At 35.0% G+C, this 21432-nt stretch overlaps 1 protein-coding gene across 2 annotated transcripts in view; it reads left to right on the top strand.

Annotated features, from left to right (window-relative positions):
- MIB1 (MIB E3 ubiquitin protein ligase 1) overlaps window positions 1–21432 on the top strand; it is a 147086-nt gene that overhangs the window by 38650 nt on the left and 87004 nt on the right. For both annotated transcript variants that reach the window (XM_090285744.1, XM_090285743.1), the window contains exons 4-8: window positions 2033–2137; window positions 4279–4345; window positions 5636–5840; window positions 16433–16616; window positions 20457–20601. In XM_090285744.1, coding sequence (XP_090141870.1) covers window positions 2033–2137; window positions 4279–4345; window positions 5636–5840; window positions 16433–16616; window positions 20457–20601 — 706 coding nt within the window. The remainder of the gene's footprint in view (window positions 1–2032; window positions 2138–4278; window positions 4346–5635; window positions 5841–16432; window positions 16617–20456; window positions 20602–21432) is intronic.

Below are 21432 nucleotides of genomic sequence, written 5' to 3'. Positions count from 1 at the left end.
GGGGTGGGGTGGGGTGGTAATATAAGGGGGCAAATGTTAATGGAAAAAATTTAATAAAATAAATTTTAAAAAATTATCAACATTTAAAAATGCCATTTATTTGTTGAATAAACCAGGTTCTTTGGATTTGGCTGATTGATTCTTTATGGTACTTTTAAACTCGTTCCTCCAACCCTTGTATTCTTATAAACTAATTAGATGTAGAGGCTTGATTAGGTTCAGGTTCAATTTTATTTTAGCAAGAGTATCTCATAAGTAGTGCTGTGTACTTTCTGTTGTATCATATCAGGAATCACAAAGTCTGATTATCCTACTGTTAGTGATATTAAGATTTAAGATCAGTGGATGCAGGTATTGTCAATTTGATTCTTTATGGAGTTTTTCAGGAACATTTACATAATGGTTGTAGCCATAACTCTGCACATATTTCTTAATCTGAATTCAAAGTATAAAATTGATGGTAGTTATTTTCTTACACCTTCCACTTTGTTTCCTCCTCAATAATCGAATCGTATTAACAAATGAAGAAATTTCACATAGATGAAATTGCTTTTAGCCCAGATAATTTGAAAGTTAGGATACGTTTGATTTAAATACAATTTGTAGCCTTTGTTTTTTAGTCAGACTTTTTTTGTCCTCCATATAAAGATAGACATTTAATTTATTTAGCATTGCATTTTTTTAAACCAAATGAAGCAGAATGTGACTGTATTAGAGCCAGAAGGAATATTTTCGCTAAAAATGGACTGTTTTACTTTATTAGGAACTGTTTCTTTGTAAGGTTATACAGTGGTTAGTTATGGAAACCATAAAGCAAAGCAAGGCAGTGATGGATTCTAAATTCAGGGTGGTAGTTACCTCTCTTGGGAAGCAGGAGGTTGGGATTGATGAGAGGCATATAGGAGATTTGAAAAGTATTGGTAATATTCTTTTTCTCTTAGGCTGGTGTTCGTTTCATTTTTTATTCTTAAAAGTTTACATATGTTTTTATAATGTATAATTTACTTCACAATTAAAAAATAAATGGACTTATTTACTGATAACTTTAATTATTTTTCAAATGTTTTATTAAATCTTAAATGTAAAAATTTTGTCTCTAAAACAACATAAAATACATAGCTTACAATACAATATCTCTAATACAGGGCAAAATATGAAAGGATTATTACATATCTTATTTGAAATAGTCATTTCTTAAAAAATTATATTAACATTATCCTGGCATTCCAAGTAACCATGAACGATGGCTGATTATAAGTATCAAGTATTAAGATGGAGAAAAGTAATAAGTTGAACATGTGTAACTTCCCATTCTTAGCTGTAGACTGGTTTACTTGAGAATCCCCAAGTTCAGTGCTCATTGTGTATCATTTTTGTGTAGTTGACTCTTTGTCCTTAAGCAGTAGTAACCCCAGTAATTTTTTAAAAATACCAAATAAGTTTATGAATCATTGTGTTGCCATGTGGGGCCTAGAGATTGTTCTTGGGTTTTCATGGTAGGCATGATGATTTAGCTTAGATGGTCTGCTTTTGGGGGCAACTGAGAGAACTTCTAGGGGAACAAAATCACTCAAGTCTTCTTGAACATTGTCATTGAGCCTTGTGCTTATCATATTTTAGCTGACTGAGAGCAGGTTAATCTTGAATCATTCTGGGTATTTGGTGAAATATTTTGAATTGTGTATTAAATAGTGGGTTTAAAAGAAAATACTCTTCTTAAAAGGAACCCTTTAACAGTAAAGATTTAAAATTTTATATTTACTTATGTATTCTCTGAAAATTATTATTGTAATCACTAAGCCTTCCAATTTAAAATTTCTTCAGTGATTTTACAAATTACCTTAAAACTCTGGGAAAATACCTATAATTATAATTCAGTTATATATTAGGAGTGACATATATTTGGCAAATAAGTGTTTTTCTTACCTTGTTACATGGAATGATAAATGATTTTTCAGATTTAAGTATAATTTAAAGAACTAACCTCTTCCCTACCCTTTAAAAAAATTCTTTTCTCAAAAAATTCCCTTAGGTAACAGAAATCCAAGACTGGAGTGCATCAAGCCCACATAGTGCAGCATATGTTCTCTGGGATAATGGTGCTAAGAACCTCTACAGAGTTGGTTTTGAGGGCATGGTAAGTAGTAAGAACCACAAAAGAAAATATTGGATGGATGAAAGAAGGGAAATAATTATATATATTTTTTCCTTTCGTCATCTGTTTTTGTCAAAATACAGCCATCTGAATCATATAAATTGAAAATTTAATAAACTTTACATTTTCACTACATTTGTTTGAACTATTTAATAGTCAATCTAAGAATCTAAGATTTAGAACCATCTGTAAGGCTGCTCTTTGGCATGGACATAGAAAATAGTATTATAATGAGATTTTTATGGTATATTTGTATTTTAGGCTTTGGTGGCTGATAAAATAATAATTACAATAGGTGTTAAATTTCTTTTGTTTTTGAAGGCTACCCTAAAGTTTATTTTAATAATAAAGTGTAATATAATTAATACCTATATTCAAGCACCCTGTTTCATGTTTCTAAAGTATAGAACAACTGCCTCTTTTGCATTCTTTTTTAAAATTACAATATTATTGACCGTATTTCCGATGCTTTACTTTACAATCCCCATGACTATTTTGTAACTACTAATCTGTATTTCTCAATCCCTTCACCTTTTTGATCCAGTCCCCCAATTAAAATTATTTTTAAGGAGATTTTTTTTCCACTGTATTTTGAAAAATGTAGTGTTGGTAATTGAAAATGACCTACAAACACTTTGAATTACTTAAGTGCTTAGGAGAATAATAGTGATTTATTCAATGGAGTGCCCTGTATTTCTGCACTTCATGGATTATTGTTCAAATACTGACCTCAAATATTTAATTTATAGAGTATAATTAAATATATTAATGCCAACATATGCCTTTTTTATCCTTTCCATCTTGAATATATTCCTCATTCAAAGAATTCTTTAAATTTCATTTCTTTCAACTGTTTTATACCCCTCATTAGGAGGGGAAAAATATTCCACTGTTCCTTTGATTTATTCTATTTATGTATAAAAGCCAGCCATGTGAATCTAAACACATACTTTTACTTGGCAGTATTTATAATTATATATAGCATCGATTATCAGTTTTCCATTATCTTCATGCCTGTCCATTTTTAAATTGGGATTTTTGTAGGATTCCTACTGATTATTAACTCGCTTCAAATGAAGCTTTATGTGCTATATGTACTCAGGTACTTAAGTTTTATATATGTATGTATAATATACATATAACATATGTATACTTGTATTCTTTTTTTTATGGCTGAGTAGGACTCCTTTACATGGTTCTGCAATTATTTATATAATGAGATTTCTGTTGCTAAGTATCTGGGTTTGGTTTTTTTCCTTCCTTTTACTGGAAGCAGTGTTTCAGCAGGTATCCTTGTACATGTGTCTGCACATGTATTTCCTTAAGTTATATTCTCAGAAGTGAATTTACTGGGTTTGGGTATCACACTAAAGCAATTTGATCCCTTTGTGTTTTTGACTAGGGTTTAGCTAAATGTGATATTCTAATGACAAAGGAGCTATAAAAGAGTTGGGTTCTCTCTCTTTCTCCCATTCATGTGTATTTGTGTGTATAAAGGAGCTCCTTTATTTAATAGAGTAAGTATATACTAATCAACTATTTATATCAGATACTATTAGGCACTTTTAATTAAATCTACTTCTGAATTTTCATAGTAGGCTCCAAGGTTGCTCTTCTAAGTTCACATTTTCTGTACTTTTTCATGATATGACCATAGCCTTCCCATTCAGATACTTAAATAATAATTTGTTTTCTTGTACAAGCTAAGTTAACTAAGTCATGGTGAAATAAAGACTAAAGTTGATGTAAATAGGAAAATCAGCTGGACAAGGAATCAAAAGACTATGTTTGGTTCTATATCTCATAAAATTGATGAGAAAGATCAAATGAGTTGAGTTCTTTGGTAAAAATACCTTTAAAATGGAAGGTGCTTTGTACATTTTAAATACTAAGTATTTATTACAGTTCCTTTTTTTTTAGCATGTGTTTCAGAAAATATTATAAAAATCAGGTTTATGGTTTTTGAGGGGTGCTTTTGAAAGCCATGTTAAGTGTGACTGTTAACCCAGACCTACTCTTGACTTCTGCTGAGGGTGTTTTCTGAATGAACACTTCTGTCTATTTTAGGTATTGAGCTATACTTGATGTTTTCAAGGCTGATTTTTCTTTTTTTCCCTTCTTAGTCTGATCTGAAGTGTGTCCAGGATGCTAAAGGAGGTTCTTTCTACAGAGATCACTGCCCAGTGCTAGGTGAGTTAGCAGACTAGAGAAAATGATTAAATAATGGCTGAGAGTTTGTGGAATTAGAAAATGTTTAAATTGGACCTTTAAAAAATTAGTTACCATTAAAGTTATTGAAGAGGTACTTTCTTGGTTTTATTTTGCTTTTAAAGAATTTGTTCTTTTAAAATTATTTATGTAGACACTGAGTTTTCATAGCTTTAGATTTGACATGCCATTTATGTCATATTTGAAACTTCTCTGTTAATCATAAACTTACTGAAAAATATTGTGTTAGATGTTACATCTCTTACTGTATTGAGAATAGGATCTGACAATTTGAAGCTTAGAATTTCTGTAAAATTTCCTTCTAATACAACAACAGCCCCAAGAGTAAGGTAATATAATTAGTAAAATTTCACATACCATTAAAATAAAAAAAGATCAAGAAAACGAAAACTACTGTCATTTTATAGATATTTTTTATTGTTGCCATCATAAACATTTACCACATTCTTCTGATTAAGCCTTTAGTCTCTGAATGCTTTTCTTTCTCATGCGAACTCTGTTCCTTTCTAAATCACTGGATTTGCCTTTTTGCTAAAAGTTTTTTGTTTGCAGTCAAAAAGTGCTCTTTGCCTGCATGATACCTTATTTTATTAAAAGAGAATGTAGAAGAAATGCTTATGTTTTGCTGAGAGCATCCATTTCTCTCGCTATCAAACGTCCTTGTTTTATGTCTTGCCATCACAAGAAAAATACAGAATCAACATAGGCATTTGGACCCCTCATTGTAGTGTTTCACGATCATGAATTCTTTGTCCCAGAACTACCTTTAAAAGTAAGGTAGGTAATGGGCTTTGAAATCTTTCAAAATGCTCTTAAGGCAAATCACAAAAACAATTGGTAAAAAATAGTACTAAGTACTTCAGAGAAAAAGTAGTTTCAGGGTTCTTTTTCATAAGTTGTAGTTAGTTATCATGGCTCTGATGCAGTGATAGTCATTAAGACATGCAGGCAGAAAAGTGAGTATTTTCAACACCCAGAACTTTGTGTTCTGATATATGGTTGCATAGTCTTTTATAGATTTTATTCCTGTTCAGTCATCATTATAAATCCTCCCATTTTTTCAGTCTTTGAATCTGATTTTTTTTAAAGCTCTTTAGCTCTAGAATTTGATACATTGTATTGTCAAAACATTTTAGATTAGATGGTAACTAAAACTAAAAATCTAGAGCTTGTTCTTGTTGAAAAATAATGCAGTTGCATACTGCTATTGTGACTTTCCTTTTCTATTGTCAACTCCCTCTGCAATTACAGGTGAGCAGAATGGCAACAGGAATCCTGGTGGGTTGCAGATTGGTGACCTGGTAAATATAGATCTTGACCTAGAAATTGTACAGTCTTTGCAGCACGGTCATGGAGGATGGACTGATGGCATGTTTGAGACTTTAACTACAACTGGAACTGTTTGTGGCATTGATGAAGATCATGATATTGTAGTACAGTATCCAAGTGGCAATAGGTTTGTGATATTTTTTGATTTTCAGTAATGGCAAATAAAACTAGAGAAAAGAGCTTTAAAGAAAGCAAATTATGTGACATAACCAAAAGACTGTTTAAAAGAAGCTCTCACTAGGTAAAAATTCAGAATATGTTGGTAAGGTGAAAAGGAACAAATTCAAGAATGTGTGTGTGTGTGAAAGAGAGAGAGAATTATATAAATATCTATGTTACAATGTTCTGTGACTTTTTTCTTCAGAGAGCAGAAGGAATATATATTATATCATCATTAGGTACAAGTTTAGCAAAAAGTTCTGTGTTCATTATTGAGAATGATAAAATTAAAACTCTTCTGGCCCATATCTCCAGGATTATATTTTGGTAACACAGCTCTCCCTTGCCACAGACACATACACACACACTAATCCTTATCAGCAACATAGAATTACATGCATTTCCACACTTCTGTTCCTTTGCACATACCATTCTCTTCATGCAGAATACCCTTTCCTCCTCTTTTCCCTCTTTTCCTGGGTTAACTCACCTGCAACCTGTAGATACTGAGCTTATATAGTTTGGGAACCTCTCTCTTCTGCCTTCCTGGTATATGCGCACATTATTCATCTGTTTAGGTTTCCTGTCTGCCCTGGCTGGTTTAGCTCAGTGGATTGAGCGTCGGCCTGCGAGCTAAGTGTCGCTGGTTCGATCTTCCAGTCAGGGTACATCAGAGAAGGAAAACTCTGACTCCAAAAAACCTCCGCTGCCTTGCGGCATACCTCTTCAGGGGAAAGGCTAAGGGAGTAAACCCCGACAGAAAATCCGGAGCCGGAGTCCCTAAGGCGGTTTGACGTTGTAGTCAACACCGGCAACTCCTGCGGCGCACCTGAACCCAAGCTGTATCGACTCCGTCTTTCCCTTGGACCCTTCAGCTGCGAAGAGAGGGGGGGGTCTGCTGCATGGGCAACAGCAGACCCTCCATATTACCCTGCCCAGGCTCTGTAGCTTCAGCGTCATCGCAAAATGTCGATTCAACACGGGAGGAGACAGATACCATGTCACTCCCGAGTCGGACTGCACAGCCATTCTTGGCGGTGCAGATAGACTCTGAAGAAGCTACACCATCGTCTCTCGAGACGGACGGCTGCCGACGACGACGACGACGAGGTTTCCTGTTATCTATTAAAATGTTCATTTATTTTATATCTGGGTTGTGAGTTTTTTTGAAACTGGGCCTTTGGCATTTATTTATTTATTAGATTTTATTTATTTATTTATTTTAGAGAAAGGGGAAGGGAGAGAGAAACAGAGAGAGACATTGATGTGAGAGAGAAACATTGATTGGTTTCCCCTCGTAGGAGCCTCAACCAGGACTGAACCCACAACCCAGGCATGTGCCCTAAATGAGAATTGAACCGACAGAACTGAGCCACACTGGTTGGGGTCCTGTGTCTTTTATATATTTGCTCTTAAGGATCAAAATGTGTCTAAGGTACTTGTGTGTTAATGGTATTTTAAAGAAATCACAGTAAAATTGAATAATTGTCCAACTTTATTACTGATATGTACATAAATAAACTTTTTTCCTTAAAAATATTTTTTCCAATTACAGTTTACATTCTGATATTATTTTATATTAGTTTCAGGTATACAGCATAGTGGTTAGACAGTCATATGCTTTCCAAAGTGTTCCCCCCTGATATTTCCAATACCCCCCTGGCATCATACACAGTTATTACAATATTATTGACTATATATACTGTATATCCCTGTGACTATTTTGTAACTACCAATCCGTACTTCTTAATCTGTACTTCTTAATCCCTTCACTGTTTTCACAGTTAATCCTGAGGTTCTTTAATGATAGAGGTCATATAGGGAATAAGAAAAATTAATATTAAGTTGGTTACCAAAGTATAGAGTTAGCTCTGTGTTCAAATCTTATACAATGATCATGTCAAGAGATGCAGAAAAAGCATTTGACAAAATAACACCCTTTTATGATAAAAACTCTAATAACTAGGAACAGAAGGGAACTTTTTTAGCTTGACAGAAAGGGTATCTGTAAAAACCCCACAGGTAACAACATACCCAGTGGTGAAAGACAGGCTAAATGCTTTTCCCTTGAGATCAGGAACAAAACAAGATTGTCTGTTTTCCCCACTTCTACTCAGTATTGTCCTAGAAAATCCAGCTGGGGCAGTTAGGCAAGAAAAAGAAAAAAAGGAAATTGAGAATGGAAGAAGTGAAACTGTCTCTGTTTATAGGTGATATGATTGATCTTGCTTATAGAAAAACCTAAGGAATTTACAAACTATTAGAACTAATAAATGAATTCAGCAAAGTTTCAGGATACAAGATTGATAGAGAAAAATCATTTGTATTTGTGTACACTAGCGATGAAGAGTCTAAAAATGAAATTAAGAAAATAATTCCATTTAGCATCACAAAAAATAAAATACTAAAGAATAACTTTAGCCTGCAAAAGTACAAGACTTATACACTGAAAACTATAAAACATTGTTGAAGGAAATCAAAGAAGACCTGAGGAAATGGAAAGACCTCTTACATTTATAGATTGGAAGAGTTAATGCTGTTTAGATGGTGTATTAGCTTCCTAGGGTTACTATAACAAATTTCCACATACCGGGTGGCTTAAAACAACAGAAACTTATTTTGTTACAATTCCAGAGATGAGAAGTCCAAAGTCAAAGTGTTGGTTAAGATTGGGTTCTTTCTGGGGACTTCGAGGGAGAATCTGTTCCATGCCTTTCTCCTGCCTTCTGGTGGTTGCTAGCAGTCCTTGGTATTCTTTGGCTTTTGTAGATGCATCATTCATTTCTCTGCCTCTGTCTTCACTGGTCTTCTCCCGTGTAAGTCAGTGTGTCACTGTGTCCTCACATGCCTTTTTTTCCCTGGGTACAAATTTTATTTTCATACACATTCAGAGTAGGGAAATCATTTGAGACTGAGAGCCACATAAATAATCCTTCAGCCCACTATTTTATTTTCATAAAGAACCCTGAAAGCCCTGGCTGCTGTAGCTGTCCTGCTGCTCAGTGGATTGAGTGTTGACCTGCGAACTAAGTGTCGCTGGTTCGATTCCCAGTCAGGGCACATGACTAGGTTGCACGTCAGGTCCCCGGTTGGGGGCGCGAGTGAGAGGCAACCACACAGTGATGTTTCTCTCCCTCTCTTTCTCCTTTCCCCTCTTTCTAAAAATAAATAAACAAACAAATAAATTATTAAAAAAAAAAAGAACCCTGAAAAGACATAGAAGGAAATTAATTGAACTCCTAGAAATTCTAAAATTTTTTACATAGAAAATAATTAAAAGCTGTTTTTATATGACCTTCATTTAAGGACAGCAGTCATTGGATTTAGGGACTACCCTAATTTAGTATGGCCTCATTTTAACTTGATTACATCTATAAAATCCTATTTCTAAATAAGGTCACATTCAGGAGGTATCAGGGATTAGGATGTTAGCATATCTTTTTTTGGATGGGGGGCATAATTCAACCTATATCAGATGGCAGTATTCCCCAAACTAATCAACAGTCAGTGCAACCCCTGTCAAAATCCTAGTGTCCTTTTTACAGAAATTGGCAGACTGATCCTAAAATTCATATAGAAATTCAAGGGTTCCAGAATAGCCAAAACAATTTGGAGGAGAAGAACAAAGTTTGGATGACTCACACTTCCTTATTCCAAAATTCCCCGCAGAGCTTTAGTAATCAGTGTATTACTGACATAAGAATAGACATATAGATTGATAGACTAGAATTGAGAGTCCAGAAACAAGACCTTGAATTTCAGGTCAGATGATTTTTGATAAGGGTCCAATACAGTTCAGTGAAGAAAGAATAGTCTGTTCAACATATGGTGCTAACAGTACTGTATATAAAAATAACAAGTCATGATGTTGTATGCTTGAAACAAATATAATGTTTAATGTCAATTCTGCGTCAATTAAAAAAGTAAAGCTACAATAAAAAAAGAATAAACAGTGCCAAGTCAGCCAGGTATAAGCATACAAAACAATGAAATTGGACCCCTGCTACACATCATATAGAAATATGAGTCACAGATCTAAATGTAAGAGCTAAAACTATTACACTCTTAGAACAAAGCATATGTGTAAATCTTTATGACATTGGATTAGACAGTGGTTTCTTAGATATGACCCCCAGAGCAGGAACAAAGAAAAAGTGAATAAATTATACTTCATCAAAATAAAAAACTTTTATGTTTCAGAGGAGAAATTATCAAGAAAGTGAAATGACAACCTGTGGAATGGGAGAAAATATTCAAATCATATGTCTGATTCGGGACTTGTATCATACAGTTCAATAATAAAAACCGAATGACCCAGTTGGAAAATTGGCAAAGGATTTGAATAGACATTTTTCCAGAGAAGATGTATATATGTCCAGTAAGCTTACTGTCTTATCTGCTAGGGCTGCCGTAATAAAATACACAGACTGGGTAGCTTAAATAACAAGTATATTTTGTTATAGTTCTGGAGACTGGAAATCTAAGATCAAGGTGTCGACAGGGTAGGTTTGTGGTGAGACCACTTCTTGGCTTGTAGACAGCTGCCTGCTCAGTATGTCTTCTTCGCATGGCCTTTTCTCTGTACATGCTCAGAGAGAGAGAGAGAGAGAGAGAGAGAGAGAGAGAGAGAGAGAGATTGCTGGTATCTGTCTCTTCGTCTTATGAGGTCTCCAGTCCTGTCAGATTAGAGCCCTACCTTTATGACCTTACTTAATTAACCCTTTATTTTTTAACAATAATAAATCATACCTCATTTAACCTTAATTACCACCTTAAAGGTCCTGTCTCCAAATACAGTCACATTAGAAGTTAGAGCGCAACATACAAATTTTGGAGGGACAATTCAGTCTATACATTCTATACCCATGAAAAGATGATTGACATTTTTATTAGGGAAATGCAATTTAAAACCATAAATGAGATAACCATTTCACATGGTAGAATAGTTACAGTAAAAAAGTCAGATAATTACAAGTGATGGTGAGGGAGTAAAGGAATTAGATTCGAACCCTCAGACATTGATGCTAGGACTGTGGAGTGGTCTAGAAGCTGTGGAAGGCAATTTGGTAGTTCCTCAAAATGTTATATGTACAGTTACCGTATGATCCAGCAGGTCCACTCCTGAGTATATACTACAAAACCTGTCATGATTGTAGAAGCAGTATTCATAGCAGCCTAATTGTGAAAATAACCCAAATGTCTGTCAACTGATGAATAGATAAACAAAATGTGCTATATCCATACAATGGAATATGGTATTTGGCCATAAAAAGGAATGGAATGCTGATATATACTGCAACATAGACAAATCTTGAAAACATCATGATGAATGAATTAAGCCTGTTACAAAAGGTCACATATTACATTAATATATTTATGTAAAATGTCCAGAATAAGCAAATTCATCAAAATAGGATATTACTGGTTGTTAGAGGACAGGACTGACTGATAATCTTTTTGTGGTGATGAAAATTAATTTAGATAGTGGTGCTTGGTTGTACAGCTCTGGTATACTAAAACCCTCCAAATTATACACTTTAAGTGAGTATAGTATGTGAATTGCATCTTGATAAAGCTTTAATTAAAAAAGGAGGAAAAAAATCTTAATTCAGATTAGCATGTATTAACACATTTTGTATTAAATATTTTCTTGTTTAGAAATGTTAGCTTAACACAAATTAGGATTATTACTTGAATTCTTTCTTTGTCAAAATTCTTGGGCAGTGGTGTTAACATTAATGACATTTAAGTTTTAGAAAATAATCCCTTTTTTCTTCTTCCACAAAAATTTATTAAATACTTATTTATTAAGTACTATATTAGGCCCTGGTATTAATGGTAGGATTACAAGAACAGTAAGACATGGTCCTCTGATTTGAATGGGTATCCCTTTTAGTTTGGATATGCAAAACCAAAAGTAACTATGAAAATGTTTTAAGTAATTATGATAGGTGAGTATTCAGGGTATTCTGAAGGTACAAAATAAGAGTGATCATTTCAGCTGGGCAAAGCATAGAAAAACTTTAGAGAGAAAATTACATTATGAATGTTTAGAAAATTGACTCAGTTTTCACCAAGGCAGGGAAGCACTGTAGGCAGAGGGAAAAACTTAAATAAATACTGCTGTATTCAGGCACTATAGTAGATCTAGGAAATTTTGTAATATTGAGTGAGAAAAAGGTCACTGTGATTGATAAGGCGAAAAGAAAACTTTGTGTATCTGATTTTTATTTTTAACTGGTCACAGGAACTTCTTTCTCTTTATGGTGGTTTTGTAAAGCATAATTGTATGGTTGTAGGAATTTAGCGAATAGGTTTTTATATGTTGAGACTACTCAGAATCTTTATATGCTAATGACCATATCGTAAAAGCTAATTTGACTAGGGAATATTTTTTTCTTGGAATGCTGTGTGGGACTAGGAGAAATGTATTACATACATCGTGGAATACATGTATGAAGTAGTCAATAAAATGGTGGTTATGAAAATGGTAACATCATAGAAAAATGCTTATATATAGAAAAGAAGAAATCAGAATCCCAGTTTGTTTTACTACAGTCATTAAAATCATGTAAAATACCCATGCATGAGATTGGCAGTGGTATGGGGAAATGGTGTGCTCTTTGTAGATCATTCTGGCTCTATCAGAATTGTAAACAAATTGCATTCTCTGATTAGGTAATTCTTCCAAGACTCTCTAATGAAATAATGACCCAGAGGTGGATTAAGATCGGTTGAGGCCCTGGGCGCAGAAAAAAATATCGGACCCCTCAAAAAAAAGAGAGACAGGGAAAATAAAAATATTTATTTATATGCACAGAAAACTTTTTAAAACCGTAAATGAAACAAGTACATATCCACAAACTAATTTACATCCCTGCGTATTTGGTATATCATAAGTCTGCACTGCAGGAGAACCTTTGTAAGTACAAAGTAGCAAATACGATTCTGTTGCTCCGATGAGTGGTGGCACAGCCACGTAGGACCTATGCAGCGTAGTATGTATATAGTATACAGCGTAGTAATGAAATAATGAAAATATGCGAATATAAACATACTATCAGGTTTTACCACTGATTGTAAACTTGTATGTAATTAAAATTGCACATGTGAAACCAAACTTGGTGTCATTAGAAAAAAGTGTAAAGTTGGGGTTTTGCAGGGCCTGTCAGAAGTCAGGGCTCAGGTCATTCACCCGATGTGCCTGCAGTTAAATCCACCTCTGTACTGACCTCATGTGCACCAAGCTGTGCATAAAGCAATGTTCTTTATGGCATTGTTCTTGATAGTGAAAATTTGGAAGTACTTTGAATGATAGTCAATACAATGGTTAAATACATTAGTGTATATCCATGCTATAGAATACTCTGTAGCCATTAAACTGAAATAGGTAGATCCTTGTCTGTGACATTGAAATGTACATCTTCCAAGATTCATTCTCTAAGAAAAAAGAAGCCACAGAATTATATAGTGATGACATTTATGGAAAAGAAAGCTACTCTTTCTACATTATAACTATCACTCAGCATGTTGACTGAAAATCTCTAAGGAAACACAATGGACTATCAACAGTGGTTTTTTTAGTGGGGTGGGGAATGTTTGTGTGAAATGGAACTGTCATTTGTCAACAAAAATTCCCAGTCTGAGGTGTAGAAAGAGGAGAAACTTTATTCAGGTGAATAGTTTGCAAACGTAGGAAATGCAGCTTCTAGTGGAAACCAAATATGCTATCTTTTTTTTTTTAAGTATATTTTATTGATTATGTTGTTAGCATAGTTCCAATTTTTTCCCCTTTGCTCCCCTCTACCCAGTAACCCCCTTCCCTCCAGCAATCCCACCCCCCTTAGTTCGTGTCCATGGGTCATGCATATAAGTTCTTTGGCTTCACCTTTTCCTATATTATTCTTAACTTACCCCTGTCTATTTTGTACTAACCGATTATGCTTCTTAGTCCCTGCACCATTTCCCCATTTCTCTTCCTGCCCCCTCCCAGTTGATAACCCTCCAAATGATCCCCATACCTACGATTCTGTTCTTATTCTGGTTTGCTTAGTTGAGTTTTGTTTTTATTTTTTAGATTCGGTTGTTGATAGTTGTGAGATTGTTGTCATTTTAGTGTTCATAGTTTTAATCTTTTTCTTAAGTACCTTTGACACTTCATATAATAATGGCTTGGTGATGACGAACTCCTTTAGCTTCACTTTGTCTGGGAAGCACTTCATCTGCCCTTCCATTCCAAATGATAGCTTTGCTGGATAGAGTAATCTTGGTTGTAGGTTGCTTTTCATCACATTGAATACTGCTTGCCAGTCCCTTCCTGCCTGCAATGTGTCCTATGAGAAATCAACTGATAGTCCTATAGGCACCCCCCTGTAGGCAACTCTCTGCCTGTCTCTTGCTGCCTCCAGGACTCTCTCTTTATCTTTCACCTTTGGCATCTCAGTCATGATGTGTCCTGGTGTGGTCCCCTCTGGATCCAGTTCGCCCAGGACCCTCCGTGATTCCCGGACCCGTATGTCCATCTCCTTTGCAAAATTGCGGAAATTTTCTTTGTTTTTTTTCAATTCTTTCTCATTCTGCACTTGTTGACTGTTTTTTTCTTCCTTATGTTACAAATCATTGATTTGAACCCCGGTTTCCTTCCCTTCACCATTGGTTTTGCATGGCTTTTCCTTCATTTCACTTAGCATAGCCTTCACTTCTTCTCTTATGTGTTTGCTGTACTCAAGCATATCTGTCAAGCCTGTTAGCATCTTTATCACAAGTGTTTTGAATTCTGCATCTGTTAGGTTGGCTATCTCCTCGTCGCTTAGTTCTCCCACTGGAACCTTGATTTGTTCCCCCTTTTGGGCCATACTTCTTTGTCTCCTCATTCTGACAGGCTCCTGTGTTTGTTTGCCTCCGCATCCCAGGTAGAGCTGTCGCTCCTGTTACGTTGTAAGGGGCGGAGCCTTAGCGATTAGTCAGTACAGGGCGACCTGTTACACCATGTTGTGGTGCTGTCTGTGGGGGAGGAATCCGAGAGGGAACAATGCCACTTGCCCAACACTTGCCCCTTTTCCAGGCACCTCTCCACTTCGTACTGGACTGATGCCCCTCTAACTTCTAACTGCTGTCCTGGCAGTCGTTCCTAGAGTGGGTGGTTCTGCAGATGTTCTAGGACCATGGGGGCCCTTTAAACAAGTGGACTCTACTGAGACCGGCAGTTTCTGCCTCCACCGCAGACCTCACTGGTCTGCACAGTCAGAAGCAGTGAGGCTTAATTTTCCCCAGTGCTGGGACGGTGGGCTGTGAGGTCCAGTGAGGAGTTGGGAATGCTCCCCAGGTGTCCCTTCTGACTTTTTAAAATGTGTGAGTGCGCTTTCTGCTGGCTTGCCACTGCTGCCGCCACCACATCGTGTCCTCTCCACCCCGGTTCCACCCCTCCTACCTTTCTGGATATTTTTTTCTTCATATCTTTGTTTGCTGGACTTCCATGCAGTTTAATTTTCTGGAACTTCTGGTTGTTTCTAGTTTTGAGGTAGTTGTTTTCCTTTTTAGTTGTGGAGGAAGACACAGTGTGACTGTCTACACCTCCATCTTGGCCAGAAGTCCAAATAGAGAAAGTTGCTGCCCTCTTCTCTATGAATTTTTATGCAAATGAGGAATCCAAATTGCACAGTTCTGATTGGTCCCACTGGCGTGGTCCTGATTGGTCAGAATTGTTTATTCTGATTGGTCATTATGGAGCAGCTCTGATTGGTCAGTGTAGTTGCAAATGATATAGCTGCTCATTTGTAATGGGGTGTGGCAGGTCTCAGTCCATTGGTCAAAAAATGATACCAGGAACTCTTGTAAGAATTGACTTAGAATTCGGGAACAGAATGCATGAGGCTGGCAGCTTATTTTGTATATTTTCCCTCAAATGCAGAGTGAGTGATAGGCCTCTGTCAGCAATGGCTGGTGGCTGTACTTGGGCCCAGTTAGCCCTGAGGAGTCCTTCTTGGCAGATATATTGCTTCTCAAGGTTCACATACTTTACATGTTTCTGAAATGTTTTAATTTTTAACAATGAGTGTGTATTACTTTTTATTTTTATTTCTTTAATCCTCACCCAAGGATATGTTTATTGATTTTAGTGAGAGAGGAAGAGGGGTGAGAGGGAAAGAGGAACACACACACACATTGATGTGAGAGAGAAACATCAATTGGTTGTCTCCTGCATAGGCCCTCAACCTAGATAAGTGCCTGACTGGGAATCGAACCCTCCACCTTTTGGTGTATGAGGTGATGCTCCAACCAGCTGAGCCACCTGTCCAGGGCTATAACAATTTTTTAACATGCAGAGGGTAATAAATTACACAGATGTATATCATAATTGGGTGGTGAGATTATGGTGACTCTTATTCCAAATTTGTATTTTAAAATTATAAAAAGAAAAACAAACAATTTAGGATGTAATTGAAAAGGATTGCTTTACTCTTTTGATGTGTTATAAGGCTTTTTTCCCTGCAGTGCTTAACAAAAAATGTTATGTTAAAATTAAACTTACCTATTTTGAGTTTTGGCTCTGATCCTTAGGTGGACTTTCAATCCAGCTGTTCTTACTAAAGCAAACATTGTCCGAAGTGGGGATGCTGCTCAGGGTGCAGAAGGAGGCACCTCACAGTTTCAAGTGGGTGATCTTGTACAAGTTTGTTATGATCTGGAAAGAATTAAACTTCTACAAAGAGGACATGGAGAATGGGCTGAAGCTATGCTCCCAGTAAGTATATATAAAATAGTTGGACTAGGAATTATACCATGCTTATGTAGTTCAAGTACTTCAATTTTAGAGAGTAAATTAGCATAATCATTGTGTTCTTCATTAGCAGCCAGGTGTACTTATGAATTTTATTTTCTAATTTTATTAAATTATCCAGGGCAGGTCCAAAAAAGGCTACAGTTAATATTTTTTGATAGAGCTATTAGTGGAGTGTGTAATGTTAGGAATAAGGCATTATTTGGGGCTAAATACTATTATTGAAAATCAAATACTAGTAAAGAAAGAGGGTAATGGGAAGAACACCAGAATGACAAATTTTAATATTGTATGTACTAGGGACCAATAGACAATATGTTTATATTTTTTTAAAGGAGGGAATATGGATATTTATGTAACGGTATTCGTGTAAATGTATCAGGACAATATGTTGTAGTTTAAAGCTTTACTATAAGTTTTATATTTAAAAGAGAAAAACAGTAGGAGATTAACCATAAAGTTAAAAAAAAGTGTTTATATATAAAAAATATATGATACAGGGGACAGAGGTAGAAGGGAGACGTCTTTGAATATGTCTTGTTTTATGATTTGATTTGAAACCACATTTTATACAATTTTAAAACAATTAAAAATGAAACTCCTAAAAGTGTAAAATTAAATGAAAGAAACCTAAATGGGTTTCCTGTTGGAATAACCATACAAAAAGGAAATCCCAAATGATTTTTAAACATGGTAATTTGTTTTTATATCCTTATATGAGAAATCTAGCCCATAGAACTACATGGAAAAGGAAATGTTGAACAATTTTCAGAAATCTAATTGTGATAGTGTTGATATGATTTTGAGATTATTTAATATGACAAAAAATGAGTATAGATAATTCTAATTCTTTTATCCTCAGTGACCTTAAGAACCAGAGTGATCAGAGTTGGAAAAGGAGATACAGATGTAATATACAAGAGATTATGTAAAAGTCATATAGTCTTGCATTTATTTTATCTTTTGAAAACTTTATTTTTTAGAGAGGTAAGGGAGGGAGACAGAGAAGAAGAGAAACATCGATCTGTGCCTCTTGTATGCGCCCCAACTGGACCAGGGACTGAACCCACAACTCAGGCACATGTCCTGACAGAGAATCGAACTGGTGACCTTTTGCTTTGCAGGATGACGCCCAACCAACCAACCAAGCCATACCTATCAGGGCTGTTTTATCTTTTAAAACAAAATAAAACAAAACCTCCCTATTCTTAGCTCTGATCATGACAAGGCCTAAAAACAATGACCATTCCAGTAACAATAACCAACATTAGTGCCCAGATTATGGTCTTGGAATAGCTTTTCCTTCTGTAAAGAACTAGGGATCTTTGGAGAAATGGCTAATTCTAGCTCTTTGATAAGAAGTGAACAAGATGAGCTTGATACCAGATAGCAAGGAAATCATCAAGAGTTTCTAGGTCATGTTAAAAGTATCTAGCAGCCAATTTGAAGGCTGTCTTACAGAGACAGATGAAACTATTAAACGATACCAATTAGCAAAATTCAGATTGTAAGAAACTATAGGACAAATTACTCAGTTTCTTTAACGAATAATTTCCAAGGGAAAAAAAGTATGTATACATTTTATTTGGAGCTTGATTTAAACAAACTAAAAAATATATTTATGAGACAATTGGGAATTTGAACACTGGTATTTTATGTGTTATTGATAATTTTGGGTGAGTTGATAATAGTATCGTAGTTATGTTTTTAAAAAGTTTACATAATGAAATAATACAGGATGGGAGAATGGGTAGGGGAAAACAAGATTGGCCACGAACTGATAATTGTTAAATCTGGTTGATGAGTACATGAGGATTCAATATATTATTGTCTACTTTTGTGTGTTTGAGATTTTCCATAATGAACAATTAAGGATGAAAAAAATTAAGAATGCAGCCTCATAGAGTTTGAGATGATGGTGTAAAATTCCAAGTGAAATGTCTAATGAGAAGTTAAAATTGGTGTGTGTTGGGGGACAAAGGGATAAGCATGGTTAGAGAAGTATATTTTCAAGTCTTTTGAAATAAGATGGTAATTGTCAGTGGGAATTAAATTTTCAAGAAAGAAGACTAAAAACAAAAGAATAAATTTTGGGAGAATGAACAGATTTAGGGATCTGAAGAAAGAAAAGGAACCAGTGAGTGGAGAAAGGGGAGAAACAGACAAAAGATTAGACTGTCATCCAGAAATTAAAGGAATAGTTTCAAGGAGCTGGGGTCAGATGCTATAGAGAAGTCAAAAGAGAGAACAAGTCAAGGGCAATTTCTTCTCTGTGTTAGGAAGTAGTCAGATAATATTACTATTCTTCAGTTTACTAGTATTGTTATTTACTGTTCTATTGTGTTTTAAGAGAATGAGTTTTGGAACTAAGTTTGAAATGGGGCAAATGCTAGCACAACTTTCAGGGTTATGGTATTAGGTGGGTCAATACAAAGCTCTTAGAACAGTGATTTTTCAACCGGTGTCCTGCAAATGGCACACTGGTGTGCCAGAAGAATTTTTAAAACCTGCAGTTCCTGACTGTTTAGTCAGGGGCACTGACCTTTTTTCCCCTTTAATTGTCAAATAAAAAAATAATATGACAACAGCCAACACAACAGTAACTATCCAGTGTGAATGCCTTGTCTTGAACCATAAATATGTAATATAATATATCATATAATAGAGTTGCATTATTGGTCAAGTTGCATTATAAGGTTGGGTCTGATTGATTAATTCTTGGTACCAGAAATTCTTATATACATGTATAGGCACCTTATTTTTCAACATGTCACTTTGGAACATAAAGGTAGATAATTATTATTTTTTCTAAATCAATAAAAATTATACCTATTTTTTGTCAGATCAATGAGAAATATAGTTTTTGGTGTGCTGCAGAATTTTAATAATTAGTTAATATGTGCCATTAAATGAAAAAGGTTGAAATCACTGTTTTAGAACATTAGAACAGCCCTACCCAGTGTGACTCTTTCTATTGGATGCAGTCCTGTAAATTGAAAGGTCGCAGGTTTGATTCCTGTTCAGGGCACATGCCTAGGTTGTGGGTTTGGTTCCTCGTCAGTCGAGGTGAGTATGAGAGGCAACCTAATTGATGTTTTCTCTCACATTGATGTTTCTCTCCCTCTCTTTCTCCCTCCCTTCTTCTCTCTGAAATCAATAAGCATGTCCTCAGGTGAGTAAAAAAATAAATCCTTTAAAAAAAAGAACATTAGAACAGGATTTGCCACATGGTAAGAACTGCTGTTGCTGATTGTGTTCTATACCTAACTGCTGTTTTTATATTATATTTAATAGGCATGTTATTTCTGTACACTTAAGTTTTTGAATTAGGCATGATTCTAAAAAGGATTTCAACATAGATGTAAATTTTGAGCTCTTTATGATTTAATTTCTTTTTTTTAGAAATCAGACTATATTTTTAGGCTAGATTGATGATAGATTTTATACTACTTGAACTATAAGTTCTCAAGATGTATCTTTTGGGTTAAAAAAGGGTTGAATGTAAAAACAAAATTTTGTGAACTTTTATGAGTAAGAAAGATTCATGATTTGTTTTCTATACTTTTGTGGAAATATCAGTTTTATTTTATTAAAATATTTTTTAAAGATAATCTCTAAAGTTTGTAACTAATGAATAACCTATCTGAATATGATTATCCTTTGAAAGTTTTTCTTTAGGAACAAAGAGAAGTGAATTCTTTAAACATGTAAAAACTGGTGATTGATTGATATATATATATATATATATATACACACACACACACACACTTTGGACTTGGAAACATTAATCTAATTTTTAAAAAGACTTTAGGTAAAGTTGGCCGAGTACAACAGATTTATTCAGACAGTGATTTAAAGGTGGAAGTTTGTGGCACATCTTGGACATACAATCCAGCAGCAGTTTCCAAAGTGGCATCTGCAGGATCAGCCATTAGCAATGCATCTGGTGGTATGTTTTGTTCCATTTTTGTTTAAAAGTAATATTTACATTAGAACCTTTGCTAATTCCCCAGTTCTCATATACTGGTAATATTGTATGTTTTCTCCCAGATCACATAACTGCTTGAATGGTAACTACCTTTTAAACTTTACAAAACTTTTTTTCTTTTTTCTTACATTGAACAACCTTTGTTCCAGTTGAGGTTTGCACTGGAAAATTTTCATAACTATGTGCTTTTTCTTGGAGATATTGAGTGCTTCATCACCTCAAATCTAAGATATCTAAAATTCAGCATTCTTCTCTTTAGTCAGAACTTTTGTATTCTGCCAAAGAATCATCACTTTCTTGGACTGTCTTTATTTTCAACATTATTGCTAGCAGATGACTTTCTTTCTGGATATTTTTACATCTCAACCATATTTTTTTCTCTTACTATTCAGTGAGTTACTATACATGCCACAATGAGTAGGAAATCATGTTGAGATGTGACTATGCTGGATGTTGAGTAGAATCAACCTCAGTCTTCCTATTCTCCAGCTTTATGTACACAGACTCAGTTCATTATACAACAAATTATAAGTTACTGATGTATGTTGTTGTCATCCAGAAAGGAAGATAGGACCATAACAATAAATGGTAAGAAAGTATACAACAAATTTTAAGTTACGGATGTATATTGTTGTTATCCAGAAAAGAAACAGAACCATAACAGTAAATGGTAAGAAAGTAAAGGAAAACATACAGTGACCTCTAATTTTATTTTGTACTGCATTCTACTTCCTCTGCTCTCTCCTCTTTCCTACTGTAACTTGCTGGTGTGCTTAAAGTTTAAATCAGATG

This window comes from Furipterus horrens, unplaced genomic scaffold (genome assembly GCF_987537825.1).
Source record: "Furipterus horrens unplaced genomic scaffold, mFurHor1.1.pri manual_scaffold_8, whole genome shotgun sequence".
NCBI classification, from domain to species: Eukaryota; Metazoa; Chordata; class Mammalia; order Chiroptera; family Furipteridae; genus Furipterus; species Furipterus horrens.
Note: the sequence above shows the minus strand (reverse complement) of the source record. Positions and strands in the feature narration are given on the sequence as shown.